The sequence below is a fragment of the Anabrus simplex genome, chromosome 2, assembly GCF_040414725.1.
Source record: "Anabrus simplex isolate iqAnaSimp1 chromosome 2, ASM4041472v1, whole genome shotgun sequence".
Taxonomy (NCBI): Eukaryota; Metazoa; Arthropoda; class Insecta; order Orthoptera; family Tettigoniidae; genus Anabrus; species Anabrus simplex.
In genome coordinates, this window is record NC_090266.1 from 282537272 (window position 1) to 282565112 (window position 27841).

The following is a 27841-nucleotide window of genomic DNA, read 5'->3' on the forward strand; positions in this document are numbered from 1 at the left end:
GTAGGATGTAGGACCACCGCGAGCGGCGATGCACCCAGAAACACGTCGAGGTACAGAGTCAATAAGAGTGCGGATGGTGTCCTGAGGGATGGTTCTCCATTCTCTGTCAACCATTTGCCGCAGTTGGTCGTCCGTACGAGGCTGGGGCAGAGTTTGCAAACGGCGTCCAATGAGGTCCCACACGTGTTCGATTGGTGAGAGATCCGGAGAGTACGCTGGCCACGGAAGCATCTGTACACCTCGTAGAGCCTGTTGGGAGATGCGAGCAGTGTGTGGGCGGGCATTATCCTGCTCAAACAGAGCATTGGGCAGCCCCTCAAGGTACGGGAGTGCCACCGGCCGCAGCACATGCTGCACGTAGCGGTGGGCATTTAACGTGCCTTGAATACTCACTAGAGGTGACGTGGAATCATACGCAATAGCGCCCCAAACCATGATGCCGCGTTGTCTAGCGGTAGGGCGCTCCACAGTTACTGCCGGATTTGACCTTTCTCCACGCCGACGCCACACTCGTCTGCGGTGACCATCACTGACAGAACAGAAGCGTGACTCATCGGAGAACACGACGTTCCGCCATTCCCTCATCCAAGTCGCTCTAGCCCGGCACCATGCCAGGCGTGCACGTCTATGCTGTGGAGTCAATGGTAGTCTTCTGAGCGGACGCCGGGAGTGCAGGCCTCCTTCAACCAATCGACGGGAAATTGTTCTGGTGGATATTGGAACAGCCAGGGTGTCTTGCACATGCTGAAGATTGGCGGTTGACGTGGCGTGCGGGGCTGCCACCGCTTGGCGGCGGATGCGCCGATCCTCGCGTGCTGACGTCACTCGGGCTGCGCCTGGACCCCTCGCACGTGCCACATGTCCCTGCGCCAACCATCTTCGCCACAGGCGCTGCACCGTGGATACATCCCTATGGGTATCGGCTGCGATTTGACGAAGCGACCAACCTGCCCTTCTCAGCCCGATCACCATACCCCTCGTAAAGTCGTCTGTCTGCTGGAAATGCCTCCGTTGACGGCGGCCTGGCATTCTTAGCTATACACGTATCCTGTGGCACACGACAGCACGTTCTACAATGAATGTCGGCTGAGAAGTCACGGTACGAAGTGGGCCATTCGCCAACGCCGTGTCCCATTTATCGTTCGCTACGTGCCCAGCACAGCGGCGCATTTCACATCATGAGCATACCTCAGTGACGTCAGTCTACCCTGCAATTGGCATAAAGTTCTGACCACTCCTTCTTGGTGTTGCATTTGCTCTGTCAGTCAGTGTATATTAATATTAGCTTCCGGAGCCCGGGTTAGATTCTCGGTCGGGTTGGGTATTTTAATCGCGTCTGATTAATTCTTCTGGCTCGGGGACTGGGCGTTTTTCCCAACACTCTCCTCTTCATATTCAGACAACATACTACACTACCAACCACCAAAGAAACACACAACAGTGATTACATCCCTCCATATAAGATTGGCGTCGGTGAGGACATCCTCCCGTAAAACAGGGCCAAATTCACATGTGCGGCACAGTTTGCACCCGCGAACCCACAGGTGTGGGAAAAGCGGTATAAGAATAAGAATAAGAAGAATATTAATATTAGCTTCCGGAATCCGCACGAATCATCCACCCTTACTCGGATCCAAGGACATTCATTTCCTTTTTTGCATTCTACACCACCTAAACTCTGGAAGTTTGGACACCTATGAAAATAAAATTCTGGATGAATGCCCCCCCCCCACAAACTGAAATCCTGGCTACGCTACTGGGCTGCTGAAGAATGAAGAAAAGTTAGGAAGAAGAGAAAGTTCACCTAAGAAACAGTGGATAACTCAAGAGATACTAGACCTGATTGACGAACGACAAAAGTACAAGAATGCAAAAATGAGGAGGGCAGAAACGAATACAGGAGAATAAAGAATGAAGTGGATAGAAGGTGCAGGACTGCTAAGGAAGAATGGCTGAAAGAGAAGTGCAAGGACGTTGAAGGTTGTGTATGGCCCCAGGAAATGTAGATGCTGCATACAGGAAAATCAAGGCAACCTTTGGAGAAAGGAAAATTAGGTGTATGAATATTAAAAGCTCAGATAGAAAACCATTTCTAGGGAAAGACGACAAATAAGAAGATGGCAGGAGGATATCTAACAGTTGTATCAAGGTAAAGAAGTTGAGTTAGGGCTCTGGAACAAGAAGAAGCTGTTGATGCTGATGACATGCGAGACCCAATTTTGAGGTCAGAATGTGACAGAGCTTTGAGGCAGCTATAGTACGCGAACCTTTTCTTGAGCCCTAGTTCCCATTAGGCACTATGGAGTTCAGGGCTCAAGAAAAGGTTCGCGTACTATATGTACGAACAAGGCATTAGGAATTGATGACATACCCACAGAATTCCTGACTGCCTTAGGAGAAACCAGCATGGAGAGGTTATTCCGTTTAGTGTGCAAGATGTATGATACAGGAGAAGTGTCATCTGATTTTCAGCAGAATGTTGCTACGGTATACCAATTTCCAAGAAGGCCGGTGCTGACAAGTGTGAAAACTACCGCACCCTTAGTTTAGCATCTCACACCTGCAACATGTTTACACTATATTTTGCAGAAGAATGGAAAGACGCGTTGAAACTGAGTTGGGAGAAGATCAATTTGGCTTCAGAAGAAAAGTGGAAACACGTGACGCAATCCCGACTTCACGACTGATCTTAGAGGACCAAATTAAGAAAGACAAGGTCACGTACATGGCGTTCGTAGATCTAGAAAAGGTATTCTATAATGTTGATTGGACCAAGCTGTTTGTGATTCTGAAGGTTATCGGGATCAGATACCGTGAAAAGAGAATTATCTACAATCTATACAAAAATCATTCTGCACTGATAAGAATCGAGGGCTTTGAAAAAGAGGCAGCAATCCAGAAAAGAGTGAGGCGAGGCTACAGTTTGTCCCCTCTCCTTTTCAATGTTGACATAGAACAGGCAATAAAGGAAATCAAAAAGGACTTTGGAAAGCGTATCAATGTTCAAGAAGAGGAAAACAAAACCCTGTGATTTGCCGATGATATTATTTTATGTGACTCCGCAAAGGATCTAGAGAAATTGCTGAATGGTATGGACAGAGTCTTGGAGAAGGGACACAAGATGAAAATAAGTAAGTCCAAAAGAAAAGCAATGGAGTGCGGTCGAACAAAGTCAGGTGATGCAGGAAATATTTAATTAGGAAATGAAGTCTTAAAGGAAGTAGATGACTACTGTTACTTGGGTAGTAAAATAACTAATGATAGCTGAAGTAAGGAGGGGATAAAATGCAGACTAGCACAAGGAAGGCCTTCTTAAGAAAAAATGTTTTCACTTCGAACATTGATATAAGAATTAGAAAGATGTTTTGAAGGCTTTCGTTTGGAGCGTGGCATTGTATGGACGTGAAACATGGACGATAACTAGCTCACAAAGAATGAGTATAGAAGCTTTTGAAATGTTGTGTTTCAGAAAAATGCTGAAGATGAGATGGGTAGATAGAACCACGAATGAAGGGATTCTGAGTCGAATTGGTGAGAGGAGATCGATTTTTGCTTAATTTGTCCAGAAGAAGAGATAGAATGATAGGGCACATCTTAAGATACCCAGGTCTTGTAAGTTGGTTTTTGAGGGAAGTGTAGGTAGTAAGAATGGTAGGGGTAGACCGAGGTACGAATATGACAAGCAGATTAGAGCAGATATAGGATGCAGTAGTTATATAGAAATGAAAAGTTTAACACAGGATAGGGTAGCATGGAGAGCTGTATCAAACCACTCTATAGACTTATGAATCAAACAACAACATATCCTTACACCGTTGGTGCCTTCTCAAACAAGATAGTCAAAGCTATATCGGAAAGGAGCTCCTTTGAGACATTACATGCACACATGTTGCATGACTTTGCTCCTTCTAGAGCCTTGTCCTCTTTAATTCAGAGATACTATTTATGAGTTCAGAGGCTACATGACAATCTAGCTAATTTTGTTCAGAACATTAAATTTTACATCAGAGTTTTTGCCTTGCACTATTCCGATGTTCAAATAGAATGTATTTTTCCATTTTATTGCTCTTATTTGTGCTTTGCTTCCCGCCCTCAAACATTTAGGGAACTGGAGGCCATGTCTGTTTCCGCGGAAGGAGTGAAAATACCGACACCTTAGGAATTGCGCGCGATCTGCCACCTCCTTCCACTGTTTCTCAGCCACCCCAGTGTAGATCTTTCTCGCCTCGTAAATATTATGCTTGCGGGTCCGCGGAGCGCATAAAGAATAAGTGCCCTCTGTTGTATTCGGACGGTTCTATAAATGGATCCTCTGCCTCTTCAGGCTGTTTTAAATGGAGCTCATTAATGCATTTGGTAATGAACTGTAATCCTTCGATTACTACGCCTTCTTATTCAACCTCAAGTAAAAATAGTAACAGAATTTGATTGGAGTGCCCGGCTGAGACCTCTTTCCTGTCAGAGTCTCCAGGCTCAGTCCATTTTAAATCCGATTATACCGTTTCATGTGTGGAGGAAAAAATACCGTATAACGTTTTCCTTGAAGGTCCTAGAGAATGTTTGAAAAAAGCTTCTGATGCTCCAGGATTTGCGCCATTTCTCAAAATTGAATAAACTATGAACCTGTCATGGGCCTCTTAGATTCCGGAACTATCCTATCAATTATATCAGAAGACCGGAATTGTATGTTAAAGAACTGTTGCAAATTCTCTGAATATGTTTCTTCTAGTTTAAAATGGGTTTCGGCCATCTCTTCTCGTTAAGAAATTTTAGGATTCATCTATGGAAAATTCGTATTTCTAAGTTTAACTGAAAATTAGGTTGTACATTGCTAGACATTTGTCATGCGCTATGGTATTAAGGGCAGACTCCATGTCTAATTCTGGTCTTGGGCTTGATCTTCAAAGGAAATCATGCACTTTCAAGTTTCATAATAAGTTCTATATTCCAGGTTTATCCTGTTTTTCTGCGTAATGTTCACGTGTTTCGCCTCCTCAGAGTCAGATGACGTGAGATCTTCGTCATTTACCGGAGGATCAGACGTATTGTCGGAAAATCTAGGTGTAACTGACTTGATCGAATACTAGTTTGAGGTTACGGATTCGATCCCTTTAAGATTTCTTCCCTATAGATTGTCACCCTCAAGGGAATTATTGATAATGTATTGAGTGATTGTATCATTCGCCCATCTACTTCGGCATATTCGTCACCTATTTTTCTTGTGCCTAAACCACAAGGTAGCTTCAGACCAGTGGTTGATTATACGGCGTTGAACTGTAAGATTGCTCTCCAGTCAGTACCCTTTCCTGACTTGCATTTATGCTTTTCTTTGTTTCGTATGGCTAAATTCTTCACGATCTTAGATCTCAACCAAGCCTATAATCAGATACCTCTTTCGGAGGAATCGAAACATCTCAGTGCTTTTGCTAATAACTGGAATGTATACGAATAAAACCGCGTACACTTCTGGCTCCCCACGGGTGTGGTGGTTCTCACTATATTGCTAGATAGGTTCTTCTCCGGTATTAGCTTCGAATAACTTTACCATTATTTAGACGATGTCGTTATTTTCTCAGAGACTTTCGAAGAACATCTAGCTCATCTAGAGAAAGTGTTCAAACATCTTCGTAAAGCAGGCTTGACGGTCAAGTTGTCTATGATATCTTTCGCTAAACCATCGGTGTCTTTCTTGGGGCATATAGTTTCTCCCGATGGAGTTTCTGTAGATAAATATAGAACTCAAGCAATGCGTGATTTCAAGCCTCCTAAAGATATTAAAGGGATTGCTCAGTTCATCGGTATGGTGAACCCTGTCAGAAAATGTCTTTCAAACTTCGCTAACTGGGTGGCACTTCTGAATCTTCTTCGCAGGAAAGGTGTCCAATTCAAATGGGGCCTTTCTCAACAAGCTGCTTTCGAGGATCTCAAATTAGCCCCCTGCAATGCCCCTATCTTGGCTATGCCGGATTTTTCCAGCAAGTTCATAGTGCAGACCGACGCACATTTATCTGCTGTTACTGCCGTTTGTCTACAGGAATATGAACTCGGAAGGCGGCCCATCACCTATACGTCTCGTACATTGTCACCCAGACAGGCGAAATATTCAGTATATGAATTATAGGGACTTGCTGTGCTTTTTAATTAAAAAAACGACTTTACCTAGAGCATGTCAAGTTTGAACTAGGGACCGATAATCAGGCTCTAATGTGGATACACGCTAGGCCCCGACATGTTGGTCGAATTACTCGCTGGGCAATTCGAATTTCCCCTTTCCAGTTAGAGGTGCGATGCATTCGTGGTTCAGAGATTATGGTCACACATAGGTTAAGTAGATTGTTTTCTGGTGATCCCATAAGCTATTCTGATTCCGAGAAAGGCCTTCCACCTTCTCTACCCACAAATTCTGGTATTAAATGCTATCCTTACTGACGCCCCGACGTTATACCATGATATTGCTAAATATCAACGTGAAGATCCGGTGCTTTCTCCCATCATTGAAACCCTTTCTTCTGGGAAACATGTTGTCCCTCATGTGCTGAGGAATGGGGCCCTATGTTGTCCATCACGGCACGACCAAAGGACGAAAATTGTTATTCCATGCGTCTTGGTACCCATGATTTTCAAATATTACCATGTGACCCCATTAGGTGGCATCTTGGACTTTTTAAACCAGAGAGAATATTAGGGATCTGTTCATTTGGAAGGCATGGATGGCGAAATTAAGGAACTGGTGAAGGCATGTAAAACCTGTCTGATTAGTAAGCCCCATTGTCTATCAAATTCGGGTTGTTATCATCGCACCAAGCATCTCACCTAATGGAGCTTTTGTATGTAGATTATGTGGGGCCCTTACATCAATCTAAAGGGAACGGCAATAAATTCATCCTGGTGTGTGTGGATGGTTTTACCCGCTTTTGATGGTTGTTTCATACTAGGCTTGCTACTGCACGAACTACTATTTCTTACCTCAATTCAATATTTGCATTATTTGGACCATATCAATATATAGATTCCGATATCGCTAAAGCTTATACTTAAAACCTATTTCGTAAGTCCTGTTTCAATCTCTCTATTTCACACGTCACTACTTCTGCCTGTTACCCATAGTCACCTCTCGCTGAACGGGTTAATAGTAACCTTGGATCAGCTCTTATTGCTTTCCATCAGGAAGACCATTCTCGTTGGGATGTCTACCTTTGGCTTGTAATTCGGCCGTTAATGAGTCCCACAAGTTCTCACCAATTTCACTCATATTCAAGTTCGTTCCAAACACACCACTGTCTAATTTGTGTTCTATGAACGAGCTCTTACCAGAGACAGTAGATCCAGAGAATATCCGGGATCTATTTAGGAAAGCTAGGAATAATCTTAAGCCGCTCATAGTAGAGTAAATGCGAGGTATATCCGTGGACGGAAACCCACCAATTTAAAAGTAGGAGATCAAGTCATGGTTAAAAGTTTTGTTCCCTCGGGCAAGCTTGCCCCCAGATTTCATGGACCTTCTGTTATTATGTCGCCCTTCTGGTGAGCAATCCGGAGAATGAAAGGGTTTTGCATGTTCACCTTTCTAAAGTAAAGAATGTTTGAAAGCCTTCCTCCCTGTTGCTTAAAAGCCACCAAGTTATTAATCTGTTGGCTTAATTATATTTCCTTCCTTAGGTTGTTTTATAAGTGTAAGTTTTAGGATTATTAGGAAACATCGTGGTAAGGTAAGGAGGACTTCTCCATTTGTACATTAGAAATTGTGTAAGTAAACTAGTACATATTCATGGGGTTAAGCTGCATCCTAAATTTTAATGTTTGTTTTGTTGTAAAGCCTCTTTTGTAAAAAACCTTCCCTTGTCTGATTTCTACGTATTCTGCCATAAGCCACCCCTACCTCCAAACTTAATCAGAAACTCCATGCTGCCACTCCTCCAATGTCGCCAGCCACGTTCTGGACTCTATGTACCACCTTGTATGACAGTTACTATTGCCACAAAACTTCGATGTTACAGTGCCCAACATTACAACTAGAGGCCACGAGCAGTCAACCTGGGATAGGTGCCGGCACGGGGTTTGGGCCCGCCTTTCTCCGTCTAAGACTCCAAACTCTACCTTCGTTGGGCCTGTCATCGCGATGAGATGCTGGGACGCAGTACTCAACAGCCCACTCAATCCTTGGGTGGAACCTTGCTCTTTGGCCTTGGCCTTTCATCACGTCGGCTTCAGCTGCTCTCACTGTATTGGAAGGATGATGTCTCAGGGTACCCAAGGGGTCCGAACATCACATCCGGACATCGGTCGCTGCGGCCGCACCTGCCGTCAACCCGGGGCACTACAGCCCGAACTTGGACTACTTTGGTGCTGTAACAATCACAACTCTTCTTCAGGAAACCAAAACAAAAAACAAGAAAGGACTCTCAACCAAGATATGCTCAAAATTGACAATGTATTTCTAAATCTCGAAGTTTCAAAATCCTATTGTATTTCAAGGTTTCAAAACTGTCACTCCACTGTAAAACCTTAGGGGGGGGGAAGGTCTCTACCATTGGCACACATTCCCTGGCTACATAAACTGCGCACCTTCTCTAGGGCCATCTATGTCAGCGAATACGAACATTTAAAAGCATTCAAAAACTTTCTTCTTCTATGGGGAGATGCCTCTGCCGTCTATTTTATTATGAAATCTGGTGGACTAAAAACAAAACTAATTGCCGGAGGAATTTTGTTTTGATAGTAAACCCTTTGTTTGAGGAATGTAGTTTTAATGTGCTGAATTTGTCAACACCTCACCTGGTGCCTCCTCTATTGTAATCTGTCCATCACATGCCTGTGACTATGTTTTCTAGCCAATCAAATCCGGGGGTGTGGATAAAAATTTAGCCTATTAGCGTATTTTATTTTAATTTAGTCTGGAACTTACCCCTACGGAATTATTTAAGGAGAGAACTTTAGGGCCGTCTTGTCTGAATTGCTCCAGTTCTTTAGAGTGCGACTTGACGGAGGCCAGAGAAAGCTAGGGAGGCAGGGCGCAGCCGTATTGAAGAAGATTCAGCGTTACTCGGTAATGGCAGAATTTACCTAAACATTTGATCGTGCCTGCGGGTGTTTCAAGGGGAAGGTTTCAGCCGATTTCTTAATATGTAACATGTAACTTTGTCTTTTGGTAGTTAAAATATAGGTCCTTCTGCGCAGTTTTGGGGCTCAATTTCTATTCCCCACTGGGAAAATATTTAATGCAAGAGAGCACGAGTGGTGACCCTTTGTCTCCCTTTCAACTTTTGAGTTGGGTGAGTAAAGTTTTCAACCTCTAAATTTTGGTAATCTTGACTCGGCTTTTAAAAGTTTCCACATTTAATCACCTATTTAGTATGGGTTTAGCCTTTGTGTAATGGGGCCTTAAGCCGTGTAGGTTATCGTCTTTTCCAGAATGTTCCTTAAGCAGTGCTAGCGTTTCGCCTACTTGCCTTTTGTTAATGGCTTGTTGTATGTAACTTTCCTTTTTAATCTTAAGCCTTTTTTGTATGCGATTAGCCTATTTGTCATTGGACCTTAGGCCCACTTAGGTTCTCGCCTTTCCAGAATGATATTTAAGGAGTGCTGGTGTTTCGCATCCTTGCCTTTTGTTAATGGCCTGTTATGTGTAACCGTTTCTTTTTATCCTTAAGACATTCTAGTATAGGTAATTATATCCATGTTTATTCTTTATAGTTCTTAGGGTAACTGTGTGTACGTTTGATATTGTAAAACAAGAGAACACATCATATTTACTGGCCAACCGGGTCCCAATCATGTTAAAGAATGGAAGGTGACCGTAAATGCCAGAATGTTAAAGTTCTACAAAAGAAAATGGCTCTTCCTCTCTCGCTCTCTCTCTCTCTCTCTCTCTCTGATCACATAGTGCAGACAGGTGAACCTCGAAGGAGAACCAGCTCACTCACTATGTATTGAATTGCCCAACACCAGCAGGAACTGGCGATACCTAGCGGGAAAATGGCTTAAATGTGCCGGACGAGAATTCAAGAACAATCACGATACTAACGTGATACGGCTGATTGGCGTTATGTCAAAGACAAGATAAAGGTGGTAAAGAGAGGTTAGTAGTATACGGGCCGTGTAGAGAGTTATTCGAGATCGAAATCCATGCACATGTTAAAAATGTGTCACGATGGAGATGTGGAAATCCAAGATAGATGATGTTTCACATACCCAAATGTCACAGGGAGGACATAATTTTCTTGGCTTCATTTATATAGACAGCATCCTCATCACCCATTCCCTAAATTACATAGCGTTGCAACAAAGCAACTCACCTCAATACATAAATGAATCGGCCTAAAAATGCTACAATGAAATGCGGTCATAGTCCTCAATCACAAATATATAAAAGGGACCTCCTTACTTCAAGCTGGGCAGAAGACTACCCTTCCATCGGTAGTGAAGTTAAGATATCCAGTTATCCACTGCTTCAGACAGTAGGACTTGGAATGTTTTTCTTTACGCATTACCAAACACACTTTAAAGGGGCCATGATATATATGTTAGACCCTATAAACAACAACTATCATCAGTTATTCTTCAAAGTAGATCTCAACACGATCTCAAGACAAGTCGTCCAACACTTTGCAGCAAGGGGGAGGTAGGGGATATGGATGTACAACATAGTTCGACCTTGATTGATTCTCGCATATCCTCTTAGGAGGTGGGTGTGGTGGTGGTGTAATTGTTCCTTGTTTGTCTTGAAGTAAATTCCCCAAGTGCTATTTCTGGAGACTTCTGAGAATTCTCCTTATTGTTAGTGGGGTGAACAGATGTTGAGAAAGGAGAAATAATTCTGCCGACCACACCAGCTAGAATAAAATGCATTGGAAGAAAAATGGATTCATTAAGAGTCTGTCAAGAGGCATTAAGTATGGAATTATATTAAAAATTGGAATAAATCCCCGAAACAGACATTTAAAAGTACAATAAAGCTAGTAAATTCTTGCTAAAAAGCCTAGAATAGATTTATATCTTAAAAGTATACGTTTCCGCATACAGGAATAAAATAAGCAAACAGGAATACCTCACCTCTAGTTATGAGATTATCACTGGTGAACAATATCAACATTTTCTATAATCCTGTAATAACGCAAAATTTTCAGTAGTGCAGTGTAGATATATAAGCTTGTGAATAATGCAAGACAGAAGGTAGTTGCATATTCCTGGATAACACTCTATCCTGGTTCCCTTTCCTCCACACACTTTCCCCACATATCCAGATTGTGGTTCAGGTATTGCATTAACGTCATTTGCATATGTGTCATTAGGTTCCTTGCTGACATTTATTATTTTCTCAGCAAGGTATAAACCTATACGACTGAAATTTACCAGCACCACGCATAGAATATTCTTTCCTCTAGCGGGTTCCATCAATTTCTGAATCAGCTGTCCTTCCCATACAATTTGCCACTTGTTGGCCGTGCATCCTGTCGTTCGCAATACCTTCCAAATTGACATTTGGTAAATTAAGATCTCCCGCTACAATCGCATTCCTTCCCATGAGGTTTCCTACATAGCTGATTGTCTTATTAAATAATTCTGAATCAGCGTCAGCGCTATCCTCTTCCGGTCTGTACACTCCAGAGACATCGTTGTCTATTATCATTAAAAATGAGCCTTATACCTAGAATTTCATATTTGTCATCTTTAACATTTTCGTAGCCTACAAATTCTTCTTTCACCATAATGAATACGCATCCTCCTTCCATTCCTATCCTATCTCTACGATGCACACTCCAGTTCCATGAGAAAGTTTCTGCATCCATTGTATCATTTCTCAGCTATGATTCAACTCATATTACAATATTTGGCAAGTATTTTAATTCTGTTACTTTCTTTACAATACTTCTACAGTTCAACACTAACATTTTTATGTCATCCCTTCTTGACTTCCAGATCTCTGCACCCTTACCACCGCTCCCTTGGCCACCCCGTTTCCCTGAATGTACCTCCCTATAACCCTTCTAAACAACTTTCACAACTTATACGTACCACTGCGGTTTAAGTGAAGGCCGTCTGAACGCAGATCCCTGTCTCCTACTCACCCATTAGGATCTAGAAATCTTACTCCCAGCTCCCCACATACCCACTCCATAGCCTCATTTAAATCCCCATTCACCATCCAGTCGGTATTCCTCCTACACATTATTCCACTGATAACAATCTCCGCTTCCTTGTACTTCACACCAGGTCCCACACATCCCAAAATTTGTTGGTACTTATACCTGCTTGCCTTACGTTGTTGGTACCAACGTGAAACACTACCACATTCTCCCTCCCCTCCTCCTTCTCTTCTACTTTCCTCAACATCTGCCTGAATCTAATTCCTGGATAACACTCTATCCTGGTTCCCTTTCCTCCACACACTTTCCCCACATGTCCAACAATAGAATCTCCCATGATCAGAGCCCCTACACTGCCCACCTCATTTGATCCCCTCCTCTCTTAGTCAGCCCTATCTTTCCTGACAGCTGCAGAAGCTACTTCCTCCTCCCTTTTCTCCCCCACAACTATGACGCTGTTTCACCTGTCTTTTCCTATCCTCTACGCTACATTTCCCTTTCCTATCTTTCCCTTCCTCCTACATCGACACTCCCTCGTCTTCCTTCTGTTGTTCTACCTGTCCTGAATTATGATCCTGAATAGAGCCCTTAGCCTGCAATCTCCTTCCCCTTAGAACATTCGATCACCTGTCTTCTACAATCCCTCCTTTCCTACCCATCCCTCTTTTATACCTAATGTATCCTGTACATTGTTTGAGGGAAGCCTACCTTCCTTCCTTTCTTCTGATAGAATCCTAATTCTCTCACTTAAACTCTCCAACTCCTTCCTCATACTCCTTAATGGCTGGTCATACCCACAGTTCCTACACTTGCACTCCTTATCCATTCTTTATGGAAAAATGAAAAGAATAGAAAAAATAAATAACTTAATATGTGGAAAATAAAGAAAGGAAAGAAATACTGTCTAGGATACTACACAAAGATAACACGACAATAAGGTAATTAATATAATACTACACTGCAATACTACTTAGATATACTATATTTTTATCCTACAACACCTTATCAGGATAGAACTGCCGTTGAAATTACTGAATACCGGAAGGAATGCACAGGAATTACACAATTCTAAGCTGCAGTTAATCCTTCCGTAATTACTACAACTATTTCTAGTAAGATAGTTTTGACAGATACTTCTACTATACTACACAAATATTTTGCAATAGAATAAGCACGCTAATTTCTAATAAGAAACTATAATTCACTACAATAATTATCAACTACTTTCAGACGTATACTAATTACAATATGTTACTACTAAGCACAGCCAACGGCCGTAGCCGTGTTGAAACACCGGATCCCGTGAGATCTCCGAAGTTAAGCAACATTGGGCGTGCTCAGGAATTGGATGGGTTGCCACGCGCTGTTGGTGGGTGTAAGGGAATGGAGGAGCGGAAAGGAACTGTCCACCCTACCGCACGTAAACTCCGGCTCAGGAACACCTCTGCGGAGGTTCGGACCTGCCTTCGGGCAGAATAACCCTTACTTTACTACTAAGCACAAACAGAAGTGAATTCCAAGTTTTTAATTCACACAATTACTCAAAGATTACAACAAAGCAAATTCTGCCCTCTGAAATTTAAATAAAGTTAATCTGTTGATTTGCCAAACACTACTCTGTAAGAAAGCTACGTATTAACTGACAGTATAATTGTTCAGTATTATTTAAATTAATTAGTCTATAGGCATTAACATGTCTTCCTTCCTTTTGACGTTCTTTATATAGATGTAATAAGGGATTACTGCAACGTTTCTTACCTTGAAATCAATTTCATGACTTCCAACGAGGTGCGCTAACCATGATATTATTCCATCTAGAAACTCAACAGCAGCTACAAAGGCTATAATATTTGCTGTTATGCCAAGGACAAGAGCTGTACCAGCCATTGCACCCTTTGTGGCAGCATCCAGTACACCAGTTTCATCCCTGTTTGGAAATCAATCAGTCATAAATACAATCTAGCAATTATCATAATATTAATATGATTAATAATAGTGTGCTTAGTTTTTCGTCCCACTATCTACTATTATGGATATTGGAAATGCCAAGATCCCATAATTTTGTCCCAAAGGAGTTCTTGTATGTGCCAGTAAATCTATTGACATGGGGCTGAGGTGTTTGAGCAGCATCAAATACCACTGGACTCAACCAGGATCGAAACAGCCAACTTGGGCTCAGAAAGCCAGTGCCTCAACCATCTGGGCCACTCGGCCTGGCAGAAGAAAAACTGAGGACTTACGTAAAGAGTTTCACTTGTAAAGAAAAAAAATTGATATAAGTCGCATTCATGGAAGATATATTTACTACCAATATTGGTCACATATCTGCAAGAACATTAATTTCAGAATGATGTAATACAGTGCAAATCAATGCCAAACTTGGCTGAAAATTATGGACAGAAGGCAATAGTATGATAATAAATGGGGTTAAAAATCAGGTTGTGAGTGTCACTAATAGAAACTGCGTTGATGGGGTGAAAGTTCCTTATAAGGATTACTGTAAGTACCCAGGTGTTAATACACTGACTGACAGAGCAAATGCAACACCAAGAAGGAGTGGTTCGAAAGGGATGAAAGTTGGGGAAAAAACAGAGACGACACGGACGAATAATTGATGTTTATTTCAAACCGATATGCAGGTTACACAATGCGCACGGCATCGACTCAGTAGGATGTAGGACCACCGCGAGCGGCGATGCACGCAGAAACACGTCGAGGTACAGAGTCAATAAGAGTGCGAATGGTGTCCTGAGGGATGGTTCTCCATTCTCTGTCAACCATTTGCCACAGTTGGTCGTCCGTACGAGGCTGGGGCAGAGTTTGCAAACGGCGTCCAATGAGATCCCACACGTGTTCGATTGGTGAGAGATCCGGAGAGTACGCTGGCCACGGAAGCATCTGTACACCTCATAGAGCCTGTTGGGAGATGCGAGCAGTGTGTGGGCGGGCATTATCCTGCTGAAACAGAGCATTGGGCAGCCCCTGAAGGTACGGGAGTGCCACCGGCCGCAGCACATGCTGCACGTAGCGGTGGGCATTTAACGTGCCTTGAATACGCACTAGAGGTGACGTGGAATCATACGCAATAGCGCCCCAAACCATGATGCCGCGTTGTCTAGCGGTAGGGCCCTCCACAGTTACTGCCGGATTTGACCGTTCTCCACGCCGACGCCACACTCGTCTGCGGTGACTATCACTGACAGAACAGAAGCGTGACTCATCGGAGAACACGACGTTCCGCCATTCCCTCATCCAAGTCGCTCTAGCCCGGCACCATGCCAGGCGTGCACGTCTATGCTGGGGAGTCAATGGTAGTCTTCTGAGCGGACGCCGGGAGTGCAGGCCTCCTTCAACCAATCGACGGGAAAGTGTTCTGGTCGATATTGGAACAGCCAGGGTGTCTTGCACATGCTGAAGAATGGCGGTTGACGTGGCGTGCGGGGCTGCCACCGCTTGGCGGCGGATGCGCCGATCCTCGCGTGCTGACGTCACTCGGGCTGCGCCTGGACCCCTCGCACGTGCCACATGTCCCTGCGCCAACCATCGTCGCCACAGGCGCTGCACCGTGGACACATCCCTATGGGTATCCGCTGCGATTTGACGAAGCGACCAACCTGCCCTTCTCAGCCCGATCACCATACCCCTCGTAAAGTCGTCTGTCTGCTGGAAATGCCTCCGTTGACGGCGGCCTGGCATTCTTAGCTATACACGCGTCCTGTGGCACACGACAACACGTTTTATAATGACTGTCGGCTGAGAAATCACGGTACGAAGTGGGCCATTCGCCAACGCCGTGTCCCATTTATCGTTCGCTACGTGCGCAGCACAGCTGCGCATTTCACATCATGAGCATACCTCAGTGACGTCAGTCTACCCTGCAATTGGCATAAAGTTCTGACCACTCCTTCTTGGTGTTGCATTTGCTCTGTCAGTCAGTGTATATGGTAAGGTCTTCATTCGGATAATCACAAAAACGGCATTGTAAATAAAGGGTACAGATCTCTGCACATGGTATGAGGGTATTTAGGGATTGTAGTATGGATGCAAAGGAGACGGTGTATAAGTCTCTGGTAAGAACCCAACTAGAGTATTGTTTTAGTGTATGGGACACTCACCAGGATTACTTGATTCGAGAACTGGGAAAAATCCAAAGAAATGTAGCTCGATTTTTTCTGGGTGATTTCTGACAAGAAAACGCAGTGTTAAGGAAATGTTTTAAAGTTTGGGCTAGTAAGACTTGGGAGAAGGAGACGAGCTGCTCGACTAAGTGGTATGTTCCGAGCTGTCAGTGGAGAGTTGGCGTGGAATGACATTAGTAGACGGATAAGTTTGAGTATTTTTAAAAGTAGGAAAGATCACAATATGAAGATAAAATTGTAAATCAAGGGGACAAACTGGGGCAAATATTCGTTTATAGGAGGAGGAGTTAGGGATTGGAGTAATTTACCAAGGATTATATGCAATAAATTTCCAAATTCTTTGCAGTTATTTAGGAAATGACTAGGTAAACAACAGATGGGTTATCTGCCACCTGGATGACTGCCTTAAATGCAGATCAGTGGTAAATGATGTTCATACTTGGTGGTAAATAACCAATGATCTGAAAGTACATTTAAAAGGAAAATGTAAATGTTTCGAGAGAAGCATATAAAATACAAAACCAGGAGATCCTTGATTCAGTTGTTAAAGCAATGTTTTAATCTCATAAGAATCATGCCCATGCTAAATTATAAACAGAAGCACCAGCCAGAGAATAATTTCTGTGGGATACAAGTTGAAAGTGCATGATAAGAAAAATATTAGTATTATACACATCACGAACACTAATTTAACATATTTAATAAAACAGTAGAATTTGCATAATAGAAAAAAGACAAATACCGTACGTTTTACTAATTATTAATAATATATGCATAGAATGCTATTTAATAATGTTCTTAAGTTAATCATTATTTACAGTCCATATCTCACGTGCATTGGCTAAGAGTTTGTCTGTGACTTCCTAGGTGAGAAGCCTGTGCCCATGCCACTTATATATTATACTCCAAACAAAAAGGAGAAAAGCTATTATTATGTGCTGTATGTCGCTATCTTGCAGTATGCTATGAAATGGAAAATACGACCCTGTGAAACGTTTTACTAGTTTGATTAAGATTCCATATATATATTCAGAATATTAAATCATTGATCATTACTGCGTTGTGCTGTCGACCAGGTGGCAGATTCTCTACTAGTTTTTAATTAGTCCATTCTTAAATTATTTAAAGAAGTTGGAAATTAATCGAACATCTCCCTTGTTAATTTTTTTCACTTCCTAACTCATCTTCATATAAACGAATATTTTCCCCAATTTGTCTTCTTAAATTCCATCTTGATATTCCTATGCGGTATTTTCTACCTTTGGCAATCACCACTCAAACTTATTTGTCTATTAATGTCACTCCATGCTATCTCTCCATGGCAGTTCTGAACTTACCATTTAAAATACATTAAAATGTCTTCAAAAAGAAATTATATTGAAAAATCCACCTGTTCAATACTTTTACATAAGCATCTAGCAGCACATGTTTTGGACCCTTATTAAATCTTCTTCAGCTGTTAAAGTTGAATGGCATTATGGAGAAAAAAATGAAGAAATAAAGAAAACACCTCACACAGCTTCACAGATGACGAAACCCAGAAAGTTTACATATCGAAAGTAAAGCATATCACTGAATTTTAACGAAGCGTTAGAAATTCACATCTCTAAAATGACCAAACGATTTAACCTCAACAATCACACACATATAAACTCATTTTACTGACTTCGTAAAAGATTCCAGTGGAGGTTACCCTGATGCAAAGTACATCTGGAATATAGATCAGGTTATATTTAAGTGTACACAATTCAATTAATATAGGCAGTGGCTCAAAACTGACGTCATTATGCATATTGTATTTTATCACCAACAATAAAACCACTCATGATACTCTTTAATTGATTATTATAGTTTTAATCCCTTCAAAGTTATATAATGCATTATTTCCAATACACAGCAGGATAATTAACAACAGTCAGAAGAACATCCCCATGTCCAACAAAATGATGGTGTTATTTGCCTTCAACCACCGTAGACATGTTTCTTAGGCAACCATAAATAGAATAAATTAACTAGGATTCTGTCCAACACTTAGCACTGCAGAGGATGCTCAGATAAACACAGAAATGTTATTGAAGTTATTAAAGTGCTATTTTAACTCACTTTTTTAATTTAAAAAAATCAAATAATTGAACATTAAGGAAGCGTCAGAATTTCACACCGCAAAAAAGACCAAGAAAGCCAACCTCAACGAACACACATATTTAAAAACTTCCTCTCTTCACATTACTAAATTTAAAAACAACAGTCCACACTATTTTTAATTAGCTCTGCAGAAGTCCCACAGGAGGTTACTTTAATGCAAAGTACTTCTCGAATGTGAGTCAGGGCGTATTTATCTGTAATAAATTCAAGGAATTCAGGCAGTGGCTCAAAACCAAGACCATTATGTAGGTTATCTTTCGTTACTTAAAGTAAAATCTTACAAGATATTCTTTAAATTTTTACTACACATTTATTCCCTCTAAAGATATTACTCTACATTCGTTCCAGCAAATGGCAGGACAATTGACGACAGTCAGGGAAGTGCTACAGCCGTGTCCCCACACAACAAAGAAGGTACCGTTTCTCTGCACTCCTCGCAGATAAATGAGTTAAAAACCACAAATAGAAGCATCTAAACTGGACTCACTCCAACACCGCAGAGGCTGGTCAGGTAAGTACATAAAACTTTCTCAAAATGTCTCAATTCATCTCACCTGATCATAATATCACCATTTCACACTCATTTACGATAATTTACAATATTTTACCCAATATAAACAATATTTTATAAACAGTACGCATGTTAAGGATGATTTAGTAGGATCCGAGGAAGTTATTGTAGAAAAAAAAACATGGCATTCCAATTATAATTGCCAATTTTTTTGCAGGTATGTCATAGTGTTTATTCTAAGTGTTATATTCCTTGTTTCAAAAGACTGAAAAGCTTATAAATTCTATAAATCTGTGAATAACAGTAAGTGTTCACAAAAGAAATTTTACATTTTATGTGAAATTTTGATCATAGCCGCACCACCCTGCACAACTTCCTGTAATCTGCTTTTTCCAGTTATTAATTCTATTGATTACAGTGCAGGGACCTTCGCACAGTGACTGGAGCTTAGGCGACTTATCCTTTGTCCGTACAGGTCTATAAAGTATCACTCTGTCGCCTTCCTGGAATCCTGCCTGGTTTGCCTGCAGGTTGCAAATAAATTTTACCCGGTCGCTAGCAATCTTCAGGTGACTTCGGGCATTTTCGTGGATATTGTTGAGTCGCTCCACCATTTTCCACGAGCCATCTATTGCGTTCTTGTTCTGGGGCCGTCCCAAACATTAAGTCATATAGCAGGTGGAGCTCTCTTCCGAAGAACATGTTGGTAGGTGTCATACCTGCAAATGTATGAGCAAATGTATGGTAGGCTATCAGGAAGAAGGGTATCCCCTCATCCCAGGCCCTCTGGTAAGCCAATACCCGACACCACCTTCCTCATATGTACATAGATTTTTCGCGTCTTATGAACACGGAGATATTGCAGAACTTCCTTCATATGTTTAAATTCTTTATGCTTACTGAGTGGAAATGGTATAGACCTCAGGACACTTGGGGAAAAACCATCTGATTCAGGAAATGGTTCTGTCATGTCGATGGCTATTCTCTCGAAGGACACTTCATCATTGTACCGCTGCATCTGGTCCCAGGTATGAGATCCTTGGCTCACAGCATTGGTGTCACGCATTCAGCAACAACTTTCAATGCCCGTCCTCCGGTGCATGCAGTTGTAGTGTTGCTGGACCTGATCCAAGGTTTTATTGACCAAAAGATTGTCTGCAATGGTGCCTCCATATAGCTCAGCCACCACTTCCATCCTTTTGCCCTGTGAATTACCATCTGGGTGACTTCTTGTCATCAACCGACTGAACTATGTGCATCAGAATTGTCGTTGACCTCCAGGGTCTTTCACTAAGCCCAATATATCTTCTGCATTGGGCTACACTTGGCAATGTCTTTCCATGCTCGTTGTTAACCCTACTCAACTTCCTTCAGGATCTATCCAACATTGTAATCCACAAGCTGCTCCCTCTTCAGGATCGTACAGTCCCAACCTCCCTTGCCACAATTCTCATGGCTTGGACTTCCACTGTATCGGCTTGCCTCCCGGACTTCTGACCGTGGGTTCATTTCTCAGGTCACAGTCTCCTGGACAGGACGTCTGTGTTGCAGTGCTTGCTTCTCTGTCAGTGTTTGGCAGTGAAGTCATATTCCTGCACGTGTTGCACCCACTGAGTAATCTGTCCCTCCAGATTTCTAAAATTCAGAAGCCATGGCAAAGAAGAATGACTAGTGTTCAGACTGCAACTTCTGACTCTACAGGTGCTCCAGAGTCTTCACAATGGCCGGTAGTTCACAGCATGTCATGCAGTAGTGTCTCTTGGCCTAGGATAGCGTCTTCCTTTAATATGCTATCAAATTTTCCTGTCTGTCCTGGATCTGTGACAGCACTCCACTGATACCCACCGATGACAAATTTCTTTCCAGGCTTTAGACAATCCATGATAGATGCTGAACACAGGGACTCCTTGAGTGACTTGAATTGAGCCTCTGGCTCAGGTGGCTATCGGAATGACCTTTCCTCTATGAGTTGCACGAGGAGCTTAAGGATGTTGGCAAAGCCGGCAATGAACCTGAGCAGTAGGTACACAGGTCGAGAACACATCAACCCCTGCTTGATTTTCTGTACATGGCACTTTCTGATGGCTTCTAATTTTTTCGGGTCAGCGGCTACTCTTTTTGGTGACACAATGTGGCTTAGGTAGTGTACTTCCTACTGGATAGTTGGCAGTTCCCAGGGTTCCGTTTCAGGTGAGCATCTAGCAGTCTTTGGAACAATTTCTGTAGGTTTTTCAGGAGCCCAAGGAATATGCATCCTATCACAATTATGTCATCTAGGTACAACAGACAGACATCATGCGTGGTCTTTCTAAACATGGAATCCATCCGTTGCTCGAAAGTCACAGATGCATTATACAGTCTGAAGGGAATAACAGTGAACTGCCACAAATCCTGACTGGTAGAGAACGCCATATTTTCCTTGTCCGCCAGGTTCAGTGTCACCTGTCATTATCCTGACTTCAGATCCACGATTGAGAAACACTGAATTAACGATAAGATGTCCGGTTTGTCATCAGTTTGGGATAATGGAAAGCAGGCTTTTTAGTGATGATATTCAGCTTCCGATAATCAATGAAGAAGTGGAGCTCACCATTCTTCTTCACCAGCACTACAGAGGATTACTATGGACTGTTAAGATTCTTCGATCATTCCATGCTGCTTCATGTAAGCCAGCATCTGCTTCGTCTCTGTCTTCTTAGTTAGATGTTCCCAACAGTGTGGTTGATTAAAAAGGTATGGCATCGCCTGTTTTAATGCAATGGAACATCCAGTCCGTCCCCCCATAGTCAACTTCTTTAATCATGAAGATGTCTCATAACTCCGTGATCAGTCTCTGGAGACACTCTAGGTGTCTTTCGGCGTAAGATTCATCCTCTGGAGCTTGCCATACGCCTCACTAGTTTCAGGCACGTATGTGCACTTGTTTTCTGAAGGTACAACGCTATGGACCAGTTTTCATGTTCCAAGCTCGTCACTGGTTCTGTGACGTTGCATTGAGAATTTGTATCGGCACACCGGCATGAGCGTCCTCGCCAAGTAAAGTCCACATTCGGCAGCTGCCAGTCTGGGTTCCACTACTCCGCCATTCGCCTCGAGGGATGCTTTCCGTCTTGCCATCACCACCACCTCACCATAGGCTGGTACCACTTCTTCGTTGGGTATCATTAACCTTGCTACTCGAGGGTGTGTTCCAGGGCGTTCGTGCATAATTTCTTGATGATCCAGCCGTAGCACACATCGTTTCATGTGAACGGTCATTTAGTAAGCCCAGAGAGTCTCCATTCCTAAGACGACCTCATCAGTGATGACTGTGACGAAGGCCCAAACCCGTAGGCTTCTCCTCTCTAACACAAAATCAAGTAGCGGATCCTCCAGGACAGGGATGATGTCTCCTGAAGCCATACGTAGCACATAAGGGAAGTTAAATCCCTCTGTGTCTGACCACCATGTTATCTGGCCTAGCGATGGTGAGTGGTATCTTTGTCGTGATGCAGAATAGCCCATCCGCTATCCATCTTTCGTTGCTACTCTTGGCGACTATGTTGAGTGTAAAGCAAAGGATAGTAATGAAGGCATCGAGGAGCTCTTCTCCTTGCTGACTGCTATTCATGTCATTGAGTGGGAGGTTAATTCTTGCCGGCAGGCAGATGGCCGCGCTCTCCACATAGCCAGCAGCTGATTCTTCTGGGGCTTTAGCGTCCCTGATACAGCAAACGTTGCTCCGATGTTGGCAAGCGGACCTCAGGTTTCTCTTTGTTCCTCACGGCTCGTACCCTCGCCAAAGACGAAGGTGTAGGCAGCCTCTCGCTGAAAGTGTTCCAGCGGCAAGACCCCAGCATCTTGTGGCCTAGCTGCTCTACCTCCACGACAAATTCCTGTAGCAATTTACCAGTGCCCTCGGACCTCTTGTTCAGTTAAATGTGGCAGGATGCTGCCAGTTGGTGGTTCACTGCAATGTCCCTTCTGTATCCAACTATCTCTTTGTAATGTAACTGCGACTTGATAGGGGTCATAATTCACGGTCACCTGTCTAGATGTAACTCATTCTCAGTGCTGCCGTATAAGAGAACAAACCCATGGCACATACAGGTCATTAAGTTCCTTGGCCCGCCTGCTAAAATGACTGCTGCTGAGATGGATGATGCATATTGTATCCGGATGAGATAGCCCATAGGCATCATGATTTGATATTATAAAATACGTTAAGGCATATGATATTATTGAAATATACAAATTGTCATTCTGGTGTAGACCAAGAGATTTCAACATAGACGTGTTCCCGACAATCTGTCGCCAAGGGGGTAAGCCTGTCGTAATGGGTAGTATTATTTCCTTGTCAAAAGCTAGGAGGATTAAATCTAGAACTCAGAACAACAGTCCAAATTGCAACAAGGAAGTGAGCGAGCATTTATTCTTGAACAAGAACCTTTCCTTGTGTCACAAATACAGAGAATATTTCACAATAGAGTTTCCCACGCCTCGAGGCATCTTGTTGTTAAGTTGTCAGAGGAAGTTATTTAAACGAACCGCTGCAGTGTTAGCCAATGACAAAATTAGTAAAGGACTCGCAGATGCGCCAACATAACCGAAGTCAAAATGAACTCCAGTTATCTCCAGTAATAATAATAATTAAAATATTCCAACCACCGAATTGAACAGATGGGATTTTTGTGATATCATCCCCATGTTGATTAATTGTAATCTTGATGAATTACAATATAGAATTCTAGGAAAAGACCCACGCGGTATTCCTATTGGTTAGCGATATCGCACCAGCATGGACGCCGACTTAGCGCGCGAAAAATGGAGGACAGAAATCAAGTAATATCTGCGTGATCGCCGAACGATATGAGATCAGAATACGACACGTGAATGTGTATCGCCAGTTTATTAAGTGGGATAAATTAAGAGATCCAAATCCACCTGCAAGTGCCGATTTAGGATAACCAACCCCTTCCCACTGGTATGACCGCGGATGACGCCGGCTGGAAACCATATAGTCCATAAATAACCCGGAGATGCACCCTCACATCACCAGTTGTTACCAGTCACAAGTCGTATCAGTCGTATGAAGTAGTTGAGACTCTGACAAGTTGACTCTGTAAGTCAGTACCTCGGGACGCATTCGAAGTCAGTTAGAGCTGAAAGTACGTGAGTTGTTATGAGAATGAAGACGAACAGTGAGATTATTCATAGTACCGAGTGTAAATAATCAGTACAACTGTATGTTGAATTTAATACATTTCCAAAAGGCTTCATGTGATTGAATATAAATAACTAACGGAACACCGATAGTACTTTTGGAAGGCAGTGTGCGGAGCCTCAAGTAAATATTTCAAGATAGACGGTGATACAATTATCCGAGCAGGGAACTGTAGGAGCGAGGCGATCACGAAACGGCCTAGGATACATCGGGAAGTGCCGGTTGACTAACGCGATACGCGCCGGGTCGAATAAAACGACACATCGTCGTAAGTGTCACGACTTGTGGTTCGTGCTCAAGGAAGAATATAATGGTGAAGGTGTAATGGGTCTTTAGGCACTTATAAGTGTTGTTTTTTATAAATCATTGTAAATTCATTAGTAAGGTGTTAATCATGGGTAATCGTCCAGAAGTGTTTTGTTGTGTTAATATTATAAAGTGCGACATGGTGCACGAGTAAACCAATATGGGGCCATGAGGCTTCTCTATCGCCACGAGACAATGGAATTCTACACAGGCATGAGTACACAAATTTGATATATTTGGGGATGTTATCACGACAAAACGGGACTCAGGGTAAATTAATTATGGTTACTTAACGTAACACATGGGTCGCTTCCCGAATCCATGATTTATTTAAGACAGACGGACGAACTAATTTATTAACGTAATTATGGGTTAGACTAAGTAACTGAATATTTGTTTGTTGTATATAATGTAAATATGGGATATTTCTTTCAATTAATGCATGCTGTTTGAGAATACTTTGATTTAAGTTCATTTCAAGTTTTAGATTTTTCTTTTATGCTAATCCACTTTATTTTAAATTTTCAATCACCACGGTGATTATTTGTACCTTAGTTAGGCATATTTGTTACAAGACAACCAGATTATGAAAGTGCCAGGGTGTGTAAAATTAGTGTTTGCGTACGGAAGGTCATGAAATATAATAATAATAATAATAATAATAATAATAATAATAATAATAATAATAATAATAATAATAATAATAATAATAATAATACTTTGTGAGTGTGCAAGTTAAAATTAAGGAAATAATAATAATGCTTTATAAGTTCGAAAGTTAAAGTATAATAATAATAATAATAATAATAATAATAATAATAATAATAATAATAATAATAATAATACTGTGAGAGTTCGCTTCTCAAAGTAATAATCAATGTAGAGATAACATGTGGCGTAAAAGACTTTAATTCGCGCAGTAAATTTGATTTTTACGTAGATTGTTGATTTCGCGTTTTTGGACTTTATAATTGCCATAACAATTTGTTTAGAAGTGATAGAGGCACGTGTATAGGATGGTCACGTAATGTTGAAAGCCCAGAGTGGTTTGAGCCCATTTTTAAGATCGGAAGCCGTGCGGGACGAAATCCGGCATGAGGTGAGAATTGAGCCGTACTGTTTTTTATGATGAAAAAGATAAAGCTCGATGCTAAGACGATAAAATGTCGATTCCGGTGTTATGAGTGGCAGAATCTACGCACCGAGGATTAATGAGTAATTTAGCAATCGCAGGCATTGGATGTATCTGCCCAGCCGCGATGTGCCATGGGATTTGAAATGTGTCTTGGGAGGACATGGTGTCCCCATAAAATTAACGGCAGTATGGAAAGGAAGGTTGCGGTTCCGAATACCGTGGTGTCCCGATCGATGTAAATCGGATCTTGGTGGTTCATATTGGGACTCAACATATGTGACTAAATTCTAGAGAGTTGAAGTAAAAAATATAAAACTTTCCATTTTAATAATAATAATAACCCAAGTGAATCGTGTCTTAAATCAATTGCTTAGTGCCAAAGTAGACCGAAATTGTAAAAGCTTATGCATTAACCATAAATATCGCTAACGGTTGTGTAATACGTGAAATAGAGTTATCATAATAATGATATGAAGAGGAATAATAGGAAGAATTTATTAGGTTAATTTGAGAATAATTATGGTGAGATCAATGTAAAATATTAAATCCATGATGAATAAGTGATACGATAATGATATTCTCCACTGATGAAAATAATAATAATAATAATAATAATAATAATAATAATAATAATAATAATAATAATAATAATAATAATAATAATAATAATAATAATAATAATAATAAACAGTTGAAGAAGAAGAAGAAGAACTTGCAATAGTGTTTTGAGAATAACAATTATGATGAAAGGAAGTTAAGATATTTAATGGACGACGATTCAGTCTTACGAATATAATAATAATAATAATAATAATAATAATAATAATAATAATAATAATAATAATAATAATAATAATAATAATAATTTATTATGAAACAGATCATTAATTGGTGCGGATTAATTACGACGAAAAACGACCCTTCGTTTGAAACGTCGGCAAAGGGTAGCATAAAATCATCCCGGATGATAAATAATAATAATCAAATATAGGATGATAATTGAAATTAATGATAATAATAAAATAATTGATGGTAATCACAGAATAGGTTAATGATCAGATAAAGAATGATAATGTTAATTATTTAATAATCATAGGAGGATATGATAGGGATGTCGTCATGTGTCGAATTGGTCGGAACCAGATGTTGGTTTTCTACTGGGAGATTGTTGGCGGTAGGTGCGGAATAACCCATGGCCGGCACATGTCTTCATTGTGCGAGGATAGTAGTGAACCTTTCCGTACGTCTTGTCGTATTGACAAAAGTAAATATTGAGATACGCTTTGAGTTAACGAGCTGCACCTGGCATGTTCGTGAATCTGGAAATATAGGCTAGAGTTTGTCCGTACAATAAATTCCCGTTTTAGATACGATAACGGTTCCACGGTGGGGGTCCGGCCTGCTAGAATGTACATACCGGAAGTGACTCATGTCCAACGGAACGTGGAGATGGCAGTAAATAGTTACTCTCATGCCCTCGTCCCCGAAAAAAGACCTCCAGCGGTTAAACGTCCACTCATACGGAGGTGGATTCGATCCCCAGTAACCAATGGGGCGAATTCACCAAATATTTCACACTACCAAAGTAGTGAGGTGAATTCAAATGTACCTATGTATTCTTTTTCAGGATGGAAATTTCTAAGTGTAATAATTGTAATCACTTGCTGTGTGCGATTTAAGTAAACAAATTGCTCCTTATTGCAATTTCAATAGGAAATAGTTTTCATACCTTTTTATTGTAGTTAGCCCAGGATGCCCATGGAATTTAAGTTGTCACTTCCCAGTCCTATTGTGGAGTCTATAATTTGTATCTATGAATGAGCCGTCCCCCTTTATCTTATTTTGCATGCCCCGTTCAGCCCTGTGTTCATTTGGTGTGCCTACATATATATTTTTATTGTTTTTGATTATAAATTTTTAACATCTTTTACGAACTGATCACCCCTGAGATTAAGGCTAGTCTGGGACTCAGTAGGTGAGCGGGTGCAGTATATACAGGTAAAACTGATCACACAGGGAAAGTCTATCATTTGTACCAGATTCCATTAATCAAATTTCAGCGTCCAGCAGATTAATTATCAGAAGATTTTGTTTTTATTTTTATACAGTGTGCTTCATGCTCTCCTACAGTTGGCTTATTGTTAGCACTGACTGACGATCAACAATGAACTAACATGCCTTGAAACTGTGAGATAATTTAGTCGAAACTGTTTTTGCATTACACCAAACTACTGCTACTACTACTACTACTACTACTACTACTACTAATACTACTACTACTGCTGCGTGAAAAGTTCGATGATGATGATGCTTGTT

General features: G+C 41.5%; 1 protein-coding gene across 4 annotated transcripts in view; it reads right to left on the reverse strand.

The window, feature by feature from the left end:
• Positions 1 to 27841, reverse strand: part of CNT2 (Concentrative nucleoside transporter 2) — a 407606-nt gene that overhangs the window by 83531 nt on the left and 296234 nt on the right. For all 4 annotated transcript variants that reach the window (XM_067139021.2, XM_067139023.2, XM_067139024.2 and 1 more), the window contains one exon: positions 13845 to 14013. In XM_067139021.2, the coding sequence (XP_066995122.2) occupies positions 13845 to 14013 (169 nt within the window). The remainder of the gene's footprint in view (positions 1 to 13844; positions 14014 to 27841) is intronic.